Source organism: Labeo rohita, chromosome 16, assembly GCF_022985175.1.
Source record: "Labeo rohita strain BAU-BD-2019 chromosome 16, IGBB_LRoh.1.0, whole genome shotgun sequence".
NCBI lineage: Eukaryota > Metazoa > Chordata > Actinopteri > Cypriniformes > Cyprinidae > Labeo > Labeo rohita.
In genome coordinates this window covers 8,099,305-8,123,704 of record NC_066884.1, presented here as the reverse complement: position 1 = coordinate 8,123,704, position 24,400 = coordinate 8,099,305, and the positions used below count along the sequence as shown (strand labels likewise).

Below are 24,400 nucleotides of genomic sequence, written 5' to 3'. Positions count from 1 at the left end.
CGTGTTAGATTTCAGAAATACAGACCAGGCTACAAAACATAAGCCACCAGGATACCTAACTAGGTTAAAGGGATAGTTTAAGCCAAAAATGAAAATTCTGTCATCATTTACTCACTCCAAAGTTGTGACAGACTTTCTTCTGTGGAGCACAATAGATGTTTAGAAAAACATTTCCTCAATTTTCATCCATACAATAAAATGTCAATAGGGTCCAGTGTTGTTTGGACAGAAGAAATAAAGTCTTATAGGTTTGGAACAACATGACAGACATAACAACTGTTGTAGAAACAGTTTTCACTCGGAAATGGCTCACTGAGCCAAATAAACAGCAAGTAACACATCAAATTAAACATTACATTATGAAGTAGAAATACTGAAATAGTATTTTCCTGTAAAACAAACTCCAACAATCTACTTTAGAAAAATCACACATTTTCATACACATCACATTGTGTAAATTCATATGAAATTGCCTTCTTAAACATGTTATTTTTAAATTATGTGTTTCTGTAAAACTGGGTTCGGAAATTCACTCTTGATTTCAAATTTAACACAGATGGAAACCCGTTTCCACCACTGAAAAACCCCCCAAAAAACTCGGATATATCTGAACTTTGAATATCTCGCAACTTTTTTTACGTCTCACAATTCTGGCACCTGTCAGAACTATGAGATATAAACTCAAGTTATAAAGTTAGAATTGTGTAATAAAGAGGCAAAATTGTGAGTTATAAGGTCAGAATTGTGAGATATAAATTTTAATTTGTAAGAAAATAGTTACTCTTTTGTGGAAGCCTGTTTCTGTCAATGAAAAAAAAAAAAAAAAAAAAAGTGACTTTTTATTTCACGACTTTTTGTTAGAATTGCATGATACCAACTCGCAGTTTGGACTTTTTTTTTCTCAGAATTGAAATATAAACTTACAACTGCTAGTTATTAAAGTCAGAATTGCGAGGTAAAAATTTTTTTATTGCAATTTGGAGTTTATATCTTGCAATTTTTTCTCAGAATTCTCATTCTATTTCTATTTATCTCATGTTTCTAGCTGCAAAACCTTTGGACTACATCAGTAGTCAAAAATATAATGCAATCAGTCATATCGCTTGTAAAAAAAAACTTTATCTCACAGTTCAGACATTTTCTCAAAATTGCATGATACGAACTCACAATTCTGACTTTTTTTCTCAGAATTGAAATTTAAACTCCCAATTGCTAGTTAATATCTTGCAATTCTGACTTTTTCTCAGAATTGCATGGAACTTGCAATTCCGAATTCTCAGACATTTTTTTCAGAATAACTCGAAATTGTGAGTTATAAAGTCTAACTCTCAGGGGAATTCTGACTTTTTTTTGGGAATTGAAATATAAACTCGCATTTTTTTTTTTGTTGTTTACAACTAGTTTATATCTTGCAATTCTGACTTATTTTCTCAGAATTCTCAGACATTTTTTTTTTTTATAAAGTTCAATTCTGAGGGAAAAAAAAAAACTGATATGTTCTCAACATTGGAGTTTATGTCTCACAATTCTGACTTAATAACTTGCAATTGCATGTTATAAAATCAGAATAGTGAGATATAAACTTGCAATTCCAAGAAAAAAAGTCAGAATTGAGTTTATAACTCACAATTGCGAGTTTATATCATGCGATTCTGAAAAAAAGTCTGATTTTTATATCACACAATTCCGCCTTCATTTCTCACAATTGCAGGTTTGTATCCCGCAATTCTGAGAAAAAAAGTAAAAATTGTGAGATAAAAAGTTGCAAAGGTTTCCATACTTTTTCCACAGAATTGAAATTTATAATTAACAATAGCAAATTTATCTGACAATTGTGAAAAAATAAGTCAGAATTGCAAGAAATTTTTTACAATTGTGAGATATAATCTTGCAATTGAGAAAAAAAGGTCAGAAATGTAATAAAAAACTAAAAATGGCAAGAATAAAAGTCTTTATTTTTTGCAATTGTGAGTTTCCCACAACTGTGACTTCATAACCCGTCATGAGTTCATATCTCGCAATTCTGAGAAATAAATGGCAGGATGTAAACTCGCAATAGCGAGAGAAATGTCAAATAAAAAGTTGCAATTATTTTCGTCTTTTATTTTTTATTCAGTGGTGAAAATGGGCTTCCATATGTAACAAATGAATAACTCTTAATAACGAATTACCACATGCAACCTTTCCTGACTGCATACAGTACATTAACAGTAAATGTTAAGCAGTATGTACTATATAGCAAAGCTCCACTGCTTGATTGTTATACTATCAAAAATGGTAAAGTACATTATTGCTCAGTAATATATTAAAAGTTTACGCAAAGCGGAATACACTCGATATGCTTAAATTTTGTATGAAAAGTGAACTATATTATCAGTCAGCTCTTTATATGAAGCTAGATATATGCGTTTTATTTACAATTTCGTAAAAGCATTTTTACAAGGTAAATGATGAAAAGTTATTATCTTTATGTGAAATATCCCTTTGACCAAGCACAATTTAGTCCTACTTTGAAAGAGCATTGTTAAGCAGCATGACTCTGCTGGCGCACCTGGAAAATGTTGGTCTAAGCTAGATGAGGGCTGAATTTGTGCCGTTAATCTCTGTGTATAAATATGGGCATTTTATGAAGCTGCCGTGTGGACAGATGGTCCGGCTAAGACAGTGTTTGTGTGTACATGTGTGTGTGTGTGTGTTGCATGGAGTGCTGAAATGGATGGATGCCAAACAGCCCCAGCTGAGCAGTGGCAAGCAGTAGCTGAAACAGATGTAGTGATGACATGTCATTCCATCACTAATATCTCTCTTAAGACCAAACCTCCCCTCTGTTCTCCTTCATTTCACCACTTCTCTGTCTTTCTCTGCTCTGCTTTCTCCTCCTCTTTCAAGAACAACATAAATGCCTACATGTTGTAATAAAAATGTCACCACCTCTGTTGGAAAAAATATGAATAAGGGTGGTTTGACACAATTTACATATAAAATATAAAATCTTCCAAAAGATCAAAAGTGATGTGAATAAATTTCTTATGATCAATGAAAATTTAAAGGGACAGTTTACCCAAAAATGAAAATTCTGTCATTAATTACTCATGAATTCCTCATGTCGTTCCAAACCCGTGAGACCTTTGTTCATCTTCGAAACACATATAAAGTGTCTATGTAAGGACAGAAAGCTCTCGGATTTCATCAAAAATATCTTAATTTGTGTTCAGAAGATGAACAGTCTTACAGGTTTGGAACGACACTGATTAATTCATGACAGAATTTTCATTTTTGGGGGAACTATTCCTTTAAGACAGGCACATCTAGTTGTATTTTTGAACATACAACACAATCTAAGGGTAATTTTAATTTTTACATTTTAGCAAATTGGTGGCTAATTCATATAAATTCTTAAAATCTCAGTCATATGATTTCATACAAGCTGCTTACACCCCAGAGATGTTGATGTTTAGGGGTGGACTTTCATGCTTACTTTTTTTTTTAAAAAATCATTGAGTTTTGTGCTATTCACATCGTACGAAATCGAAAATTGCCACCTCATAAAATAGTTACGTTTTCTATAAGATCATGCTGGAAAATCCAGTTCCTGATTTAGATAACACCAGATAATGAATTAATAACTCAAATTTACAAATTAATAATGACTTATATAACTACTATAAGTGGTAGCTATAAATAGTATTTATATTACCTGTATGTACTACATAGCGAATCTCAATAACTTAACTTGTTATATAATCAAAAAATTATATTATTGCTCAGCAATATATTAAAAGCTAGATATAAATATTTTTGTTATTTTTGTAGCTAAACATAGCTAAATTATAGCCTACCTCTTTATATAAAGTTGGATATATAAGTATGTCCAACTTTATCTGCATACATACAGTATACTTGCATAGGGTGATATATACAGTACTATATAGCATATCTCAACTCCTTGTTTGCTTGTATAATGCCAAAATTTTAACGATATTATAACGTAGTTCTAATCTGCTAAATGAAGACATTAAAATATTAAGATGTTATAAATCAAAATCATGATTATCCATAAAGCTTCTTTAAAACTATGTGGATTGTTAAAAGCACTGTATGAATAAATTTGACTTGACAGTCTCAAAATGCATCTTAAATATTCATATTCTTCAAAATGTTCGATCTGAGCTAGTCTTGACTGTATAGCCACTTTAAATATGCAAATAGCAGCAATATATATATGCTCACTGATACTGCTACCAACATTTACATTAATAACAGATGCATTCTTACTAAAGCATCCAATACTATTTCCAATACAACCTATTTCCCATTAAAAATTAACTGGGAACTCACGATGACCATGTAAAACGGCCTTCAGAGAGATTTTCTAAAGCTTGGCACTGCACAGCCTCTTAATTAAATGTCAGTGCAGCTTGTCATGCTAAACACAGCCACATCATGAGCAGCAACCCTTCATTAACTCTAAACATGTGGTTTACCAGCGCTGCCACACTCATCACTCCTCAATTCCTGAAAACAAAAAACCAATTTACCAGGGTTATGGCACATTATTCAGTTCTGCCAAATGTTTGCAATATTCACTTGATCGAGCTTACAGAGGCTGAGGTTGATCCCTGGGGTGGTATAAGGGTGATTCCCAGATGGAGAACGTTCTTACTCAGAGACCACCAATAAACCAGTGACTGAGAGGGATCAGGACTGGATTAGGGCCAATCTTTAATCAGGTCCCGCTGTTTCTGTCACAACATCGTTCTATCTATCTAGAAAACAAAGCGTTTGCTGATCTTCAAAATCTAAATGAGCAAATTATACAATTTAAAAAACAGGAGAATTTTCTGTAAACAAAACAACCAGGATTCTAATTGTGATGACAAACTTCAAACAATCAAACCTGAGGATAAATGTACACTATTCAACTATTAAATGAATTCTTGATTAATGAAACAGAAATACACTACCAGTACACTACAAGATTTTTTTACAATACATTTTTTAAAGAAGTCTCTTCTGCTCACTAAACCTGCATTTGTTTAATCCAAAGTACAACAAAAACAGTAAAATTCTGAAATATCTTTACTATTTAAAGTAACTGTTTTCTATTTTAACATATTTTAAAATGTAATTTATCCCTGTTTTTTCAAAGCTGATTTTTTTCCTCCAGTCACATGATCCTTCAGAAATCATTCTAATATTCTGATTTGCTGCTCATTATTATTATGTTAAAAACAGCTGAGTGGATTTTTTTCAACTTTCTTTGATGAATAGAAAGTTCAGAAGAACAGCATTTATCTGAAATAGAAATCTTTTGTAACATTATAAATATCTTTATCTTCAAAAAATTATACTGACTTCAAGCTTTTGAATGGTATAGTTTATAATGTATAGCTTACATACACCTTGCAGATTCTGTAAAAATGTTAATGTTACAAAAGCTTTTTATTTCAGATAAATGCTGATCTTTGTATCTTTCTATTCATCAAAGAATCCTGAAAAAATGTACTCAACTGTTTTAAATATTAATAATAATAATAATAATAAAAATGTTTCTTGAACAGCAAATCAGCATATTAAAATGATTTCTAAAGGATCATTTGACACTGAACACTGGAGTAATGATGCTGAAAAGTTAGCTTTGATCACAGGAATAAATTACATTTTAAAATATATTCAAATAGAAAACAGTTATTTTAAATAGTAAAAATATTTCAAAATTTTACTGGTTTTGCTGTACTTTGGATCAAATAAATCCAGGCTCGGTGAGCAGAAAAAACATAAAAAATCTAACTGTTCAAAAACTTTTGACTGCTAGAGTACTAATCTAAATTATTCAAAAATAAAAAATAAAATAAATAAATAAAAATATCTAATCAGATGTTTATATTTTTAACACCTGATTATATATTGTTAAATTTATTACAAAATACAATTTAAAAAAAACTAAATAAAACAAACAATATAAATACAGACAATAAATAAATAAAAAATAAACAGCTTTTGTGATCACTGCTGAATGATGACTCATATGCAAACACTAAAATCTTTTTTGAACCACTTAACACAAATGAATCATCTGGACAAACCGATTCACTAAAAAAGGGCTGAATTCAAAATAACACATTATCGTACTAATCTTACTATTGTGCCATATTTGTATAAGCCATAGTAATAGTAAGAGTATAGCACGCTAGTATGCTATTCCGAATTGTGCCAAACTGTATGAATTAATTGAACTGACTATAGAAAACGAATCAGACCCAAAACTGGGAGGTTTAAATTAAACTGCAACAAACATTTGAGACACAAACAGTCATGACAAAAACTGATGCAAACAGTAAATAGATTTTGCTGGGATATTACATTATCTAAAACAAAAACACACTTTTTGTCTAGCCTGACTTGCCTTAATCTGTTTCCATGCTGGCACACTGAGCAGAAGTCTGACTCACACTTGTTTTTTCTTCTCTCCAAACTCCACATCTCTCTCTGAACTCTCTCTGAATTTGTTTTCCATGTTCTCCTGTGGATGACTACAACCCACAGGAAGGAAAATCACATGTGAAGTATCTTTAACATCTCAGTTGTTTCTTCTAGACAGCAAAAAAAAAATAAGAAAAAGAGCTGAAAAATATGAATGAGACAATTGAGGAGATGTAGGCGGCAGTTTTTTGACTCCTGCTTCCTACTGCCTCACCTTCGTCTTACACTTTCGAAACCTCACTGACTCATTGCAGCTCACCCATGCACTTGCTCAAAGACTGGACAACTGGATTTCAAACAAGAAATTTAATGCATTGCATCTTAGAACAGTCTTTGAACAATTTTTATATATACAGTTGAAGTCAAAAGTTTACATACACCTTGCAGAATCTGCAAAATGTGAATTATTGTACCAAAATAAGAGGGATCATACAAATTGCATGTTATTTTTTATTTAGTACTGACCTGAATAAAATATTTCACATAAAATACATTAACGTTTTGTTTTGTTTAGTTATAGTTGTTCATGAGTGCCTTGTTTGTCCTGAAACACAAACAGTCATGACAAAAAACTGAACAGAACAGTTAAACTGCCTGCTGTTCTTCAGAAAAATCCTTCAGGTCCCACAAATTCTTTGGTTTTTCAGCATTTTTGTGTATTTGAACACTTTCCAACAATGACTGTATGATTTTGAGATCCACTTTTTCACACTGAGGACAACTGAAGGACTCGTATGCAATTATTACAGAAGGTTCAAATGCTCACTGATGCTCCAGAAGGAAAAATGATGCATTAAGGGACAGGGGGTGAAAACTTTTGAACAGAATGAAGATGTGTAATTTTTTGTTATTTTGCCTAAATATCATATATATTTTTTTCATTTAGTACTACGCTTTAAAAGCGACATGCAAGATACTTTTCCCAGAAGACTGGGAAATAAGTTTAATTTACCCTGATCTTCAAAATCAAAAAGTTTTCACCCCTGGCTCTTAATGCACTCTGTTTACTTTTGGAGCATGAGTAAGCATTTGAACCTTCTGTAATAGTTGCATATGAGTCCCTCAGTTGTCCTCTGTGTGAAAAGATGGATCTCAAAATCACACAGTCATTGTTGTAAAGGATTCAAATACACAAAAATGCTGAAAAACCAAAGAATTTGTGGGACCTTGATGGATTTTTTAAGAGACTAAACAACACAGGTAACAACACAGTATTAAGAATCAAGTGTATGTAATCTTTTGAACAGTGTCATTTTTATAAATTCAACTATTATTTTCTCTTGTGGACTATACGTAAACATCTTTTATGTGAAAAATCTTATTCAGGTCAATAACATGCATTATGTATGATCCCTCTTATTCTGGTAAAATAATTAGCATTTTACAGATTCTACAAGATGTATGTAAACATTTGACTTTAACTGTATATAAGCAAAAAAGTAAAAAGTGCACTGGGATGTAAATAGAAAATTTCACTGACTAAAATTATAGTTAAAAACATGTTTTCTAACTGAAATGAAAGCCCAGCTGTCATACGTCTGCACATACTTACAGAAAGCTCTTGACAGATCATTGAAAAGAGAGGTGCGTGCGCAGGGGAGGGTGAATGACGGAGCGCTGAAAAGATGTCTGAGCCATTAGCATTCATCCTCTAATAAGATTGCAGTGGTGAATAAATCAGTGTGTTCAGACGAGCCTCATATAAACAAAGCCAACATGGGACACAGCTGCCCAGAGCTCCACTGACCCACTTTGACTAGGCCTGTTTTGGGGAGTCGGTAAGGGTAACCGCTCCCAAAGGGGGGGTTACTGGTAGGGCAAGCGTCTGTTTACAATGCAAGTACATGAGCATAGGGAGGAACTCAGAGTGAGGCTCAGAAAAATCACATTTGAAGGCTTTTAGCAGATGCTCTAATTCAGAGTGAATAAAGATGTTATAAATTACACTGGTAATTATGATGACTAGGTGAGAGGAGTATCAGGGAGTACGTTTTCAGCAAGATCATTTACTATGAGCACGGTCTGCTCATATTATGTTACCAACAGTACAATTTTAGAGGGGAAATAGGAGAGAAAAGAGATTTTTATTCTAGCAAAACTGGCAGACAAACAATTGTTTCCCCTGGACAGAAATGAGATTAAACAGAGAGCAAATGGAGATCTACGTTTCCTGATCTTTCGAGACCATGTCTCAAACATTGCTCATTCATCAATCTACAAGTACTTTAAAAAATATTCTTTATTTGCATACTATGGTTCCATGAAGAAGCTTTAAAATTCCACAAAAGGTTCTTTATAGTTAAACCTGTTGGAATCTTTATTTTTAAGAATGTATTTACATCAAGAATATCAAATTCTCAGAAAATCAAATGTTCTATTCTGTCCAGATATTAACTGATGCATATAGCTCAATACTCATTGCATACTGCATATAAACCATATTACATTTAAAAGAAGAAACATCTGAGACAAAATCCTTACGTGACGCATAACTCTCATGAGCTATAAAAAAGCAACCTCTGAGCAATAAAATGTTCCTCAAGGATGAAACACATCAGAATCAATGTAAGTACATCTGAGATTTACTCTACCTGCTAACCGTGACCTCTGTGCTGACAAAAAGGTTGGGGTTGCAGTCAGGGTCATTGCACAAATCCAAAAAGAGGGAGGGGTGAGAGATTTATCACCTTAAATAAGTTGTTAATGGTCAGTGGCCGGCAAGGGGATGGTCTCAGATCTTAATCACGGCGTGAATTACAACCTCCGGATGTCAGGAGGACATTGTGGAGAGAGAATTACACCCAACTTCACAAGCCTGCAGTACTGAGAGCAACTGAAACCATGAGATTTTAATTTACCCAAGGAATACCTGACCAAATCCACAAAAATGTCATCAATATGTGACTTTTTAAAGAAAAATCTGGTAGTTGCTTTTCAGGAAGCAATGAGCTTAGCTCACAAGCATCCTCCCCCATGTTTTGACCGAATCTACCCTTGCTGAATTTCATATCTCTTCATACTTATTTTCATCTTAAACATAATCCTTATGATGACCTCTATATAGCGCCATGCTTTCATGGTAAATATATTTGTAGTGACAGTACAGTTTTTGAACCCGATGTTATTGTCGTTTTTCTAAATTGCACTTCTTAATAATATTTTTCTAGTAAAGAGAGGATTGTATGCATAATGCAAGACACATGAAAACAAACCAGGTTTCATAACAATGTTGTGTGACTAGACTAGTGTGCATGTGGGTCACATGCACACAAAACCAGTTGTGCTCAAAATAATCTGGCAGCGAGAGGGAAGTTTCCTAATAAACTTTCCTCATAAAGAATCTGGGAAAACATGTGGTACTTTCTGCTCCGCAGCGCTCGGCCTATCCTTGTGCGAGTCCTTAGTTCCCCTTGTGACCAGATGTGCCATGAGGGAGGGCTGATCTTCTCGAGAGGTTCCCCTGTTTCATTCTGATTTAGAACTACATTTCTACATTTTCCAAAGAAAATACCAGTGGTGTTTGCTTATGCAAAAGCTGCCATCATCATGCTAGGTGTTAGAATTCAGATTGCCCTTTAAGTGTGTGAATTTGAATGGAACTGGCAACATCCCACAGGAAGTTGAATCAGAATGGCAACCCTGTTGCTTAAAATGCCCGTATTATGCCATTTTTAAGGTTCCTAATATGTTTTAGGAGTCTCCTACAACAGGTTTACATGCATGCACGATCAGTCTCTCTAAACCTCTCCTTTCCATGAGCCTACTCTACTCTGATTGGTCAGATGGCTGAGTCTTGTGTCTTGATTGGTCTACCACGTACAGCGCATGTCAGAAACGATACGGCCATTGTCATCGTTCTGTATTTTGAACGCTCGATAGAAAATATAAACATCTATTATTTATCATACTTACAGGTTGTGATTCAGTGAAGCTGAATAAACTTGGTACTGAGCCTTCTTTCAAGAGCAAGGGTTTTGTGAATCCGTGTTGAACTCCCGTGTTGATCGTTTTCATTCACATACAGCTCATTACACACTGCATGAAAGGCAATATTAGAAATATGTGACCCTGGACCGCAAAACCAGTCGTAAGTAGCACGGGTAAATTTGTAGCAATAGCCAACAATACATTGTATGGGTCAAAAACAACAATTTTTCTTTTATGACAAAAATCATTAGGATATTAAGAAAAGATCATGTTCCATGAAGATATTTTGTCAAAACTTAATTTTTGATTAGTAATATGCATTGCTAAGAACTTAATTTGGACAACTTTAAAAGTGATTTTCTCAATATTTAGGTTTTTTTTTTTTTTTTTTTTGCACCTTCAGATTACAGATTTTCAAATAGTTGTATCTTGGCCAAATATTGTCCTATTCTAACAATATAACCATACATAAATGGAAAGCTTATTGGTTCAGCTTTCAGATGGTGTATATATCTCAATTTAAAAAAGAATTGACCCTTATGTCTGGTTTTATGGTCCAGGGACACATATATAAGGCATAATAGGGGCACTTTAAGTGCTCCGAATGCCTGCTATGTAGCTGCTAGGGTGTTTTGGATGATTACTAAGTGGTCGCTTTCTACCCCAAGTCAGAAGAGCCCACCCTCAAGAACTCTGGTTACCAGATATGTTTTGAAACCTTCAATGTAAGTCTATAGCACTTTTTCACCCATGTGGTGAAAACTAGATCTAGTAGTCACCTATTCACAGAAGTAACAGCAAACCTGTCCTAAACAAATCAAATGATAAGTATGATCAATATTAAAGGTGCAGTATGTAAGATTGACAGCTAGCAGTTGAAATGGGTACTGCAGTCCAAATTTAAAATATTGCCCTCTTTCTCATACTCGATGCTTTTATGGGTTGCCAGACTGAAGACACACAAGAGGAATGAGTGCAACTGACAATGGAAGCGGAAGAGCCTTACACTGTACACTAATAAGTTGATTTATCATAAAGATTTATCATAAAGCTTTTTAGATGACTGCAGAGGATTTGTAGGTCGGGTAGAATCTGTGATGTCTGACCCAGCTGGCCTTCATGGCTGCAATATGCTGTGTTTTCCACCAACTGGCAACCCAGCAGTGGGCGGAATCACACAGATCAAATCAAAAACAGACATTCCGACACGGAATGCACATTTCAAAATAGAATAACTGACTGTATGCAAACTTAGCATGTTTCCTAAATATCTGCACACATGATATGATATGCTTTTCTACAGTCAAGAAGTTCATACAGCACCTTTAATAGTGAGTCTTGCTCTGGTGCATAACCTGGTTCTTCTAAACGCTTACCTGCAGAACATTTGAGCTCCTTCCATGACATAGCACTGGCCCCCGTTGAAACAGTAGTTGGGTTGCAGGTCACATGGGGACTTGCAGGAGCCATTGGTGCGGACGAAGCCCTGCCGACACTCTGAGCCGTTAACTGAGTCGACCACACCAGGGGGAGCACGGGGGCCTGCACCCACAGTGGCTCCTTTGGGGATTGTGAAAACAACAGGGTTGGAGGGCAAACGAGGAGGGAAGCGTCTGGAAGGAGGTGTAGTGGAGATGTCATCATCGTACGATTCAGTAGTGCTGCTATAGGGGTAATCTTCGGTGGTGGGAGACACAGTTTCATCGAAGGACGTCATGTAGTCGTAGTTGTCGGGCATGGCCCAAGAGGTGGGGTTACGGCCCTGAAGCTCATGCAGGGAGTGAGATGGTGGGTCGAGGTCCTTGCGGCTGGAGCCGGGGTCAAAGAAATCTACGGTGACATCAGGTGATGGGGAAGGGGGATGAGTTGGGGATGGGGTTGTGGGAGATGTCTCATGGTCAAGGTCAAACACAGTGGTCTCCACATCTCCTTTAGCATCCTGCCAGGGTGGTAGAGTAGGCACTTGCGTTGTTTCCTCTTCCGTGTCCTGTTCCTCCATGAAGGGGGTGGAATGCTCCTTCACGATGGAGGTACTGACAGGCTCATGGGGAAGCAAGTGTTCGGTCTCAGCAGACTCAGAGCTGATCTCTGGGCTTGCCAAAGTGGTCGTGGCTCCCTCACTGGAAGTTGGAGTTCCAGGAGTTGGCGAGAATACATCTTCCAGCATGCCGCTGCCTACATCTTCATCTCTAAATTTTCGTCCGGTGCGAGTCGGGTCTAAGGAGCTGGACAAGCCGGTGAACTGTGACACCTCCTCTATCTTCTCCTCCTCATTCCCAGCAGACAAGGAGGTCACGTTAACAGCACTATCAGCCTCAGTTTCATTTCCCACCACAGAATTACCTGTCGAAAGGAGCAGATTACAACAAATAAGTAAAACCATTGCAAGCCATTGGTATCTAACTTATTTTCTTCTCAGGGGTAGGTTTCCCAATATCTTTAAAAACGTCTTTAGCAAGGCTTGAGATTAGGTGAAATTATTTTACTAATGCACATGGCTCTCAAAGACAGGATTAAGGATTAGGGGTCACGACTAGATTCATACGGGCCCCCGGCGGAGCAACAATTAGCTAAAAAGACACACACCACCAGACCACAAGAAAAGCCTATACGAGCTTGTGTCATCAGGTCTAATCCAACAACACTGTAATTTCATTAAAACGAACACAGCCTTTATATTCAATTTTTACAGCCATAATGTGAACAGGATATTCAGTGAGGATAAAAAATAAGGTGTTACTTGATTTTATCCATCAAGTTGACGGTAAAAAATGCCACTATGTGACAGGTGTTCAAAATAAAACCTATCAAAGGTCTAAATATCTTGTGCTGTGTTGCTACTAAAGCAAATGTATCATATTTTACTGATTAGTATATATTTGACTGGAAACAAACACTTCACTAAAAACCCATTAGGAATTCATTTTTGCAGTAATAATCCCTTTGGAAAAAAATTAACTGGGGTTGATCGTGTTTTTCAGGGCCAATGCTGATACCGATTATTACAGATCAAGTAGACCGATAACCGCTTCCACAACACAGGAAATTGTGTGTATTTCTGGAACGGCAACAGCACATTTTGTAGACAGTATGGGCTCAGCTAACAGTGGATCTGTGACCCTGCAGTAAAAGTGTAAGCCAACTTACATCACAGTCTCTTTCTTGAAGACTTGTGTTTCCAAAGATAGTTCATTTGCATGGATTCTCCTGTGCCATTTTCTGATCACTCGGATGATGAAAAGTTTATTTACTTTTGTATTGCCAAGACATTTTTTGTTCTAAGAACATCTGTGCCTTTTCACTTTAAAACCAGTGACTAATAAGAAATAAATTAAGTATAGTTTGAGACATAACATATGACAGTAGATACTAAGATATTTGGCACAGAGATGCTCGCAGAAAAAAGGTTCCCAAAAATGGCCAGATGTGCTTGGCCTGGATTTTATTAGCGAGCGTGAATCACTAATATAGTATTTATGTGACAAATCTGACGGAGATGAATCTGATACAGCTCCTTTGTGGTAACATTGGTCTCTGCATTCGTGCAAGATTAACATGCCTTTCAAACACAGATGTCAAATCAATATTGAGGCATAAACACCAAACACAGTATAACAAAAGAGGGAAACATATTCAAGATTTGTACGTTTTGTTTCTTTGCACTCTGAACAGAAATGTGAGCACATAAAATTGGATATTTAGAAATGTCAGCTTGTAACTGTTTGAAAAAAAAAATACAGTAAAAACAGTTAAATATTTTTACAATTTAAAATAACTGTTTTCTATTTTACTATGTTTTAAAATGTAATTTATTTCTCTGATGGCAAAGCTGAATTTTCTTTGGCAATTACTCCAGTCCTCAGTGTCACATGATCCTTCAGAAATGTGATTTTAATATATATATTTTTTTAATTTTTATTGTTTTTAAATATGGAAAAAATTGATCTCTAGCCTAAGTGCACAGAAAAAAAGAATCCTATGTTTAATTTAATACAAAATATGATGACTAATACATGAAGACATGATCAATCTGACTAGATAGAAACCAGATGTGTAATTAAAACACATGATTTCTACTGTATGTTGAAAGAAAGTGTTTTGCACCATTAACACAGCCATCACAAAGTAATAAAGCTTTCATTCAAGTAACATAATCATATTTGCAGTTTAGTGTATCTGCTAAATTGTATAATGGTGTTTTAGTGTGAGCAGCCAGTGATTAAATTCACGATAAAATCCCAAACTGTGGTGTGGAAGGTCTAAATTTGATAAGCGAGAACAGTTAATGCACAGCGTTCTTCAATCAATTCCAAACGTATGTCATGGATACTTGACGGTAACCTAATTAGAAACAGGATTTTCACGTATGCTTTTCCTCTAATAGAATACGCCAAGGTGGTCAGAGTCAAGACTATTTGTTTTGTAAAAATAAGAACATTTGACACCAGCCAGAATGCTGGTTTTGCAGATTTTGTGGGTTAAATAGCCAGATCTGGGTCAGATCTTTACAGCCACGGCATTATCAAAGATCTCCTGCCATAGTATTTAATGCGCCTCCCAGACGAGACGCAGTACAGAAGCGAGGAACTGGGGGCCCCAGGCAATACGGACACAAAAAGGTCCTTGTGTTTCCCCTTTTCTCTCAGATGGTCAAATCTTGTTACATAATACTCAGTTACCCCTTTTCTCTCAGGCACCCCAATGCAGCCCAGAGGGGAGGAGGTAATTTGGGGTCTGCCGCTTGTTGTTTGGTGGCCAGGCTGGGAGGAACGGCGGCCACGGGATCTTAGTTGCATGACTTTGGGGAGACGCCAAGCTCTTTGTTTGAGCAGCTCTGCAGACAGTAAAGGGAGGACAGCGAAGAGCACTGACAGCTCGTCTGTACCTCAGATGGCTTTTCTGATGGCAGGCTGAGTGAGCAAGAACTGTGGGAGGTACAACTCAGAAAAACATGGACCCAACAGCTTCATTTAACTTTTTTTCCTGTCATCTTCAGTTTTGCTTACATAAATCTAGTGCAGGACTATTAAGAATTTCATCCATAAAGAATGGATTGGATCATGAAAAGTTGTGGTTGAGCATAAATATGAAATATTATATACTTCAGAATAAAATGAAACGTTAACAATAAAATAAGGAAGGCTTATTAAAAACAAATATAATAGCATTAACCTATACTACTGCTCAAAGGTTTTTTTTTATGTTCTTTAAAGTTTCTTATGCTCACCAATGCTGCATTTATGCATTTATTTAATGAGAAATACAATAAAAATAGTAATATTGGGAAATATTATTACAATTTAAAATGTCACTTATTCTTGTGATTAGTTCAGTCTTTAGTGTCACATGATCATTTAAAAATCATTCTAATATGCTGATTTTGTGCTCAATAAACAATTCTTATTATCAATGTTGAAAACAGTTATGGTGCTTAATATTTTTTTGTGAAAACAAACATATATACACTACCTGTCAAAAGTTTTTGAACAGTGAGATTTTTAATGTTTTTTTTTTTAAAGAAGTCTCTTCTACTCATCAATCCTGCATTTATTTGATGTAGAAAGTGCAGGAAAATTCTGAAATATTTTTACTATTTAAAATAACTGTTTTCAATTTGAATATTTTTTAAAATGTAATGTATTCCTGTGATCAAAGCTAAATTTTCAGCATCATTACTCCAGTCTTCAGTTTCACATGATCCTTCAGAAATCATTCTAATATGCTGATTTGCAAGAAATATTATCAATATTTAAATCTAGATATTTAAACACTATATATTATACCATTCTGAAGCTTGGAGATGTTTTTTTTTAAGGGGGGAGGGGGGTTTATAGAAATTAATACTTTTATGTATTAATACTTTAGCAAGGATGCTTTAAATTGATCAAAAGTGACGATAAAGACATTTATAATGTTACAAAAGATTTCTATTTTAGATAAATGGTGCTGAGCAGCAAATCAGAATATTAGAATGATTTCTGAATGATCAAGTGATTAGAGTAATGATGCTAGAAATTCAGCTTTGAAATCACAGGAATAAATTTGAAAATATATTCAAATAGAACATTTTATTTTAAATTGTAAAAATATTTCAAAATGTTATTGTTTTGCTGTACTTTGGATCAAATAAATTCAGGCTTGGTGAGTAGAAGAGACTTCTTTAAAAAACATTAAAAATCTAAAAACTTGTGACTGGTCGTGCATTTTTTCAGAATTCTTTGATGAAGAGAAAGTTCAAAAGAACAGAACTTAAGTAGAATTCTTTTGTAACATTATAAATGTTATTACTGTCTTTTTTGATCAATTTAATGCATCCTTGTTGAATAAAAGTATTCATTTAAAAAATATGTTTAAAATGTATTTTATATATATATATATATTTATTAAAGCTGTCAAATTAATAATCACGATCAATTACATCCAAATTAAAATCTGTTTACATAAAATATGTGTGTGTACTGTGTATATTATTTATTTATATATAAATACACACACATACATATATGTAATTTAAAAATATTTATATGTATACATACATTTATATTTACATCTAATTTATATTATATGTACATGTAAATATTTCCTATATAAATATAACATTTTCTTAAATATATACATGGATCTGTGTACTTGTATATACACAATAAATATACACAGTACACACACAAATTTTATGTAAAGACAAACTTTTATTTTGCCGGCGACTAATCGCGATTAATTGTTTGACAGCCCTAATATATATGTTGACAGAATCCAGTAACGCTGTTTATAAACCATAATATTCAATTGAAACATCCTAAACAAATGTTTATAAAATATTAAATCACCAGATTAAGCTAATGAATTTGCAAATAATACATCAGTTACACTCGCCTGTGACAATAGAGACTGGCATGTTAATGAAGAATTCTGGCCTTAACCTCTATGTATAGCAGTACATCCAGGAGCTGATGCCAAAAGTGATTGATTATCTGATAATCAATCACTGAATGAAGCGCCTTAATCACTGCATCGCTCCAGAACTTTGCAATGGCAAAAAAGTACATATGCAAAATATAAATAAAGGTGGAAAGGGAGGAAATTGATGCAATGGAGTGGAAAACGTAGAGGAGGAAAAAATTCATCAGTGTTGTCAACACAAAAACGCCTCTATTCAATAGGCTTTTATGAAACGCAATCGTTTTTCTGTGTAAAAAACACAGGATTCTATACCTCCATGAAACATTTTACCTTGACTAATTATGCAGGTATTAACAGTCAGATCTTTTGACCTTGAGACATAATCAGACAGCTGCCACTGGACGTCTCTCCACCTCCTGTTGCATAAATCTTTTCATTTCTGTACTCAACAGGTGGTTGGATGGAGGAGGGATGTGTTGCCATGGGAACCAGCTTGCCCTCACTGTGCAGAGTGAATGCAACGATGGAGCTTGAATGCGCTGTGCGAAAAACCATCATCAAATATATACATCCACATTGCACAAATTCAAGTAAAAACACCTAGGAAATATAAATATGTGCTAAGCCTTTGCCAAAAAACAAAAGAAAAAAAAAACAGACATAGCTGCTTAACATTCCATTATCTGCACAACCACTAATTTTTATTTTACATCCCATTTCTACTTTGATAGGTTAATTAAATAAGCTAATGATGTCTTTTCATTGCATGTATGAATTCACATGGCGGACACATTAGGGGTGGGGTGATCAGTTTCTGATGAAACACAAAATGGCAGCAGCTCACATTAACACAGCACATCTTTATAATTCACACCCTTTCCTCTGAATGCTTTATATTCATTAACAAAAATCCAATGAAGACCCAGTAAACTCCTGCCTTCGAAATATTGCAAAAACTAACAAATCTGATCATTAGCATTGCAATTTTTCCATCCTTGGAAACAGACTGCAGTGACTTTCTTTGGCAGCAAACAATTGTGAATGAATGCAAATCTGATTAAGCTCACCTAAAACCATCTAAAACGTGCAAGTTGTTGTTTTCGACTACAGTGCAAACAGATCCAGCTGAAAAGAAACACCCCTACAAATCCATGCAATTCATAATGCACAAATGCATCCACACAACAAGCATATTTCATGAAATTAACATTATTTGCCACAACAAGACTTTTAAGGTGTGGAATGACATCATACGGTTGGAACAAAGAACAGCGAGGTTAATTGCTGGCACTCAGGATTGCCTTGAAATTTTAACTAAAACTGTATGTCTTGCTCATTTGGGAATAATAGCCTATATTCAGAATGGTGGATTCCATTTGTAGGGACTGATAAATATGATGGCATACAGCATCATTACATCAATCGAGCGAGGGTTGTCGTGTTAAAGGATAAAGCATCTCAATATCCTGCATTGCATCTCAAGGGAATTGAGATCAGAATCAAGTGTTCAATGCTTTGCATTAATGCACAGTAACAGGTGGCACATACATATAGATATTAATCATACATGTGTTCAATGTACCAAAAAATCATTAAAATTATATCAAAATCAAAACAGCTCTCCATTTGTTGACATTTTATTATGCACATTGATTATGCATAATAAAAGAACACAATACATACTAAAAACCTTTGAAATTATGGCTTGATCGGAAAGATGTGGCGGGCAACACCTTTTTCTCTACCAGCAGCTGAATCTCTGCACAGAAAATGGCAAGTGTGTCCATTGGACTCTTGAGACAATAAAAAGGGCGATTCAGCAAATACAGATCAGAACATTGAAAGCGAATACATTATCAAATCAGTTACTGGGATAAATCAAATTTTCCTGCACGTTACACCACGCCAGTAATGACCTAATGGATTGGAAAGGCTGTCTTTGGTGGCCAGTGACACATCTACTCAAATTACCATTTAGTCAACGAAGGAATACAAAAATTGCTTTACAAATTCTCATTTACATTGGAGGGGGGGAAGTGAACCGACCTAAAATCAAAAGCAGGTGCATGCATGAAGCCAACAAAGGGCATGGCCACCGGTGACATCATTTTTACCTGATTGAGACCAAGACTACACTGGTCGCCATCACAGCGACTTTAACAAAGGTGTACAGCTGATGTAGTGCAGCTTTGAGAATCATGAAGTAAAATACATAAAAACAAACCCTATTGTCATCAATTTTCATATTTGCATATTCCTATTCAAGAACAACAAGGCACCATATTTCACTGTCCTGTTGCTGGGCGAAACTGAGCATCCAACTAGATGGACAATGAACCTTCTCTAAGCACCAATGCAGAAGTGCACAATAGATTTGATATGATTTCATGCTTATTTACATAAAAACGCGCGTCAATGAGATAATTTCTAATGCTCAGTGATCTATCGGAATTTTAAACACACCGCTGGTTAAGGAAACCATCGCTCCCTTTGGGTTGGTCCTCCATCCTTCACTGGCAGTCTTAGAGGGAGGAGAGCGACACAATCTCTCGAATAACCCAAGTGGCTAGCCGTTACAACAATAAAGAGATTCTTGTTCCGTGCGTAAAATTAAACTGCACGCATAAACTGTGCAAGAATGTCCGAGCATAAATAATTTCGCGCTTTAATCCTGCCTTTGTGCGCCTCCATCATTGCCATAGTGACAACAGCTGCTCTGTAGAGTAATCACAGCGCAGTAACTCTACAACACTACTACTACAACTACTACTACTACTGCATAAAACAACCAGGGGCAACGAGAAATCTGCGCATTAAAAGGTCATTAATATTAAAAAAAAGGCTGCAAATTGCTTGCAGATGTTTTCCGTGGTGTCCCTTCCTTTTAATGTGGGTTAATTAATGATGTGCATTTTGGACGAAGCCCCAAATTTCCCAGTTCGACATTTAACCTACATTTTGACGGCGCTGGTCCAGGCACATCAGCAGCGGCGGCATGAGCCGCCGGCGCGCAGTCATGATTTACGCACAGCAAAACCCAGCAGCGGTTGCACTACTGACCGACATTCTCATTTTATGATGCTGTTCTGTCATGCCACCTCGTGTTTGAAGGGTACCGAGTCTTAACTATCAGCTGATTTAATATGCATGTGAAAATCTTACCATGTGCAAACAGCGGTGTCAAGAAGACCAGCAGAAGGACAGAGAGCATCGGCACGCTCCAGCATCTCAAACACGACCTCATCTCTTTTCGGTTCATGCTTGCGTGTAACTAAACAATCTAGCAGAAGAAAAAATTCTAAAACCCTTTGGAAAACAAAAAGTGTTCACGTCGAGAAGTAAATCCTGGATGTGCTTTGTCCAATCTGTTATATCGTATCTCCTCTGCGCGTCTCCATGTCCACTTCTTCTTTTGTGAGGTGTCTTCACTGGTCGTATTTGTTTACTTCTATTTTTTTCTTCTCAGTGCGATGGAATTTGTTCCTTTATGGTCCCATTGCCACAAAATGCAAGTCGGTGATCTTGCTGAGAAGCGGGAGGACGGACGGACGGACGGACGCTGCGCGGACACAGCCGAATCAATCGGGTTCTGAGACCAAACCGACTCGCGTCCACTTGGAGAGATGCGATTCTACGCGTTCTCACAGTATGAGAGGGAAAATGATTTCGGCTCCCACTGTCTCCCCACCCCCTCTTCTCCCCAACCCCTCCCCAAGTTCTTACTCCTTTCAATAATGTTCAACTACTGACAGACACAAAAACAGCCCTCCATTGTACAAGCTCGGTTTTAGCTTTGCTCATCCGACGGCTTTTATCTTGGATAGTTGGAACCGATGTAGATTTTGCTACTTCTCTTTCAAATGCAAAGCTTATTCATATTCAAATATTAACATATAGGTTGAATATATTTTAAAAAGTACTTGTATATAGACTATAATTGTTTTAGAATATATATAAAATTATAGTTGCATATTTTGGGTCGTTTTGTTACATATAATAATAAATGATTATTATTATGGAATTTTAAAAAGATCCAAAATATACAATCATAATTATGTACTTTTTTTATAAGTAGTATAAACAATATAAAATTTATATATTGAAAAATTATATACCAAATATAAAATGTATATTAAAAATGTAACATTTTATTGTTATTATTATTATCATTATGGAATTTTTAAAAAATAATATCCAAAATATACAATTATATATACTTATTTTAAATGGTATAAATAATATACAATTTATATTAATATATATATATATATATATATATATATATATATATATATATATAACATATATATATAACATAAATAATAATATATAAATATATATAAATAAAAAAAATAAAACAAATCAATAATGTTGCTTGTGGCTTAGTCTTTCATATTCAGATTTTAGCATATATGTTGAATATGAAAGAAGAAAATATAATAGTATATTTTGTATAAAATAATCAGAATACTGAGAAAATCACCTTTAAAGTTGTCCAAATTAATTTCTTGGCAATGCATATTACTAATCAAAAAATAAGTTTTGATATATTTATGGTAGGAAATTTACTAAATATCTTCATGGAACATGATCTTTACTTATATTCTAATGATTTTTGGCATAAAAGAAAAAATTATAATTTTGACCCATACAATGCATTTTTGGCTATTGCTACAAATATACCCATGCTACTTTTGCGGTCAAGGGTGACTTTATAATAGATAGGTAGATAGATAGATAGATAGACTAAAATAAGCTTATCTAAATGGTTATCACAGACACTACCATGCAAGCAATGCCTCAGACGTGGGTGCATTTTACACGAGCACATCATGCAGATTTCAATGATGAATTTAAATTAATTAAACGTGGATAAAAGGCCAAAGTAGATGCATGTGTTATCTAGGGCTGTGATATGGTCCAGATTGTTTACGGGTTGATGGTTTAGAGCGAGGAGAATGGGACAATAAAGCAGAGGAGGGGCGGGAGGCATGAGATACACTCCTCCGGCTGTGGTGATGAATGCATGAGGGCTGGAGGTGTCGGTGGGGGTCGGCAGCATTCTTCCACACGGCACCATTGAGAAAGACAAGAGACCAGCAACAGGCGGTTCACCAGTGCCTTGGGTTTGAGCTCAATGTGTGTGTGTTAATAGTGCTCACTTTGTCCAAGGTTGAAATTTCTTTCTTCTGGTCGGAAAATAACTAATGTTATCAGCAAAAAGAAATAAGAACACTAAATTCATTGTATCGTCAAGAATCGTCTGACTGTCCTTCAGGAACATAATGGAACAAATTAACCATAATGCTTTCATTTTACACTGACAGTCTCATCCAAACCAATTCAGCCATCACAAGTTTGATAAAGCTGGAAGTGTAATGCGTTTATGAAACAACTGCCCAAAAAATTGTTCATTTGCTTTAAAATAAACATTAAAGCAATATATTTCAGCATGCAACAATGCCAGATTGCAATTTTTAATCAGTTACATCACAAGAAAAGTCTCACCAGGTGGCTTTTCTTTCTTTCTTTTTGCACCTCCTGAATCTACAGGGGTCATATATTGTATTACTGCATAAATATTTCAAACAGGATATATGATTTTCCTTCAGTCACTGAACAGTTATATTATGGCATTATTGTAGTGGATTTTTGTGATAGTAATATACCAAAAATACATTATAAATATTTGTAAAATAAATGAAGCTATGCAAAGCACTCTGCATTATACAAATAATTATTCTTAACACAGTTTTAACTGATAATACTCCATTAAAAAGTCTCAAAGAAGTGATATTCTCTCAAAACGGACTCATTAACCCTGTCCTCACGCCTCCTCCCCACCGGTTCCCACACTGCTCTCTCAGTGCAAGATTTGGGTTTAGTGCCAACAGGCTCAGCATCAAAGGAACTGTGGAAGCAAAGAGCTGGTGTACTGCGGCCTCCAACCAGCACTCTTACAATAATACAAATATACAAGTATATTTCCCTTATAGGTGCTGGAAGAGAAACAGTTTGACAGCACCAGTTCAAGGTTTTGGATGCACTTGACTGAATTTGTGTGTTAGATATTGAAATCCTTTTGATCTAAAAGCTTATGCTTAAAGGGACAGTTGACGCAAAAATGAAAATTCTTCAACATTGTTTCATCATTTACTCACTCTCATGTCGTTCCAGAGTTGGATGATGTTTTCTGTGGGAGAAAAAAGAAGAAATTGTGATGAATATTCTGGTCACTCTTTTCCACAAATCTGCAAAACAGACACTAAACAGACACTCACTTTCAAGCTTTAATAAACTACATGTGTAATTTCTTCTCTGTTGTAAGTTGCGCTATACTGCATTATAAACACATTTACATACATAGTAAATACATGCACACAGATATGATTATAGAATAATTAAACTTAGATTTTCAATAGTTTTTAAGTCTTTTCTGCTCACCAAGCCTGTATTTATTTTATCCAAAATACGGCAAAATCAGTAATATTATGAAATATTTTTACTATTTAAAATAAATGCTTTCTATTTAAATATATTTTAAAATGTAATTAATTCCTGTGATCAAAGCTGAATTTTCAGCATCATTACTCCAGTCTTCAGTGTCACATGATTCTTCATTCTAATATGCTGATTTGCTGTTCAAGAAACATTTTTATTATTATTATTATCATCAATATTTAAAACAGATAAGTACATTTTTTTCAGGATACTTTGATGAATATAAAGACATGGAAATATCATGGAAATATCCAAATATCAAACATTTCCATTTCAATATACTTTAAAATGTAATTTATTCCTGTATTGTAAAGCTGAATTTCTAGCAGCCATTACTCCAGTCTTTAGCGTTATATAATTAATATTTTATTATTAATATTTAATTAAGATTTTTGCGGAACATGTGGAAAAATGTCATTACTTTCTCTTTTGATCAATTTAATGCATTCTTAAAAGTACTAAAAAAGTACCCCAAATGCTTAAAACTCTATCGGTTTTCATGCTGAACATACACAGTTTATCAGGTTATGAATGAATGCTGAATAGGTGTCTTTTACTGGACTCATGAGAAATTGCTATTATTAATAAG

General features: G+C 34.9%; 1 protein-coding gene across 13 annotated transcripts in view; it reads right to left on the bottom strand.

Annotated features, from left to right (window-relative positions):
* Positions 1-24,400, bottom strand: part of cspg5a (chondroitin sulfate proteoglycan 5a) — a 53,681-nt gene that overhangs the window by 19,811 nt on the left and 9,470 nt on the right. For 11 of the 13 annotated variants that reach the window (XM_051130520.1, XM_051130517.1, XM_051130522.1 and 8 more), the window contains 2 exons: positions 23,472-23,503; positions 11,787-12,753 (listed from right to left, as the gene is read on the bottom strand). In XM_051130520.1, the coding sequence (XP_050986477.1) occupies positions 11,787-12,753; positions 23,472-23,503 (999 nt within the window). Of the gene's footprint in view, positions 1-11,786; positions 12,754-20,472; positions 20,991-23,471; positions 23,504-24,400 lie in introns of those variants that run through there. The other 2 variants (XM_051130523.1, XM_051130529.1) reach the window with 1 other exon arrangement.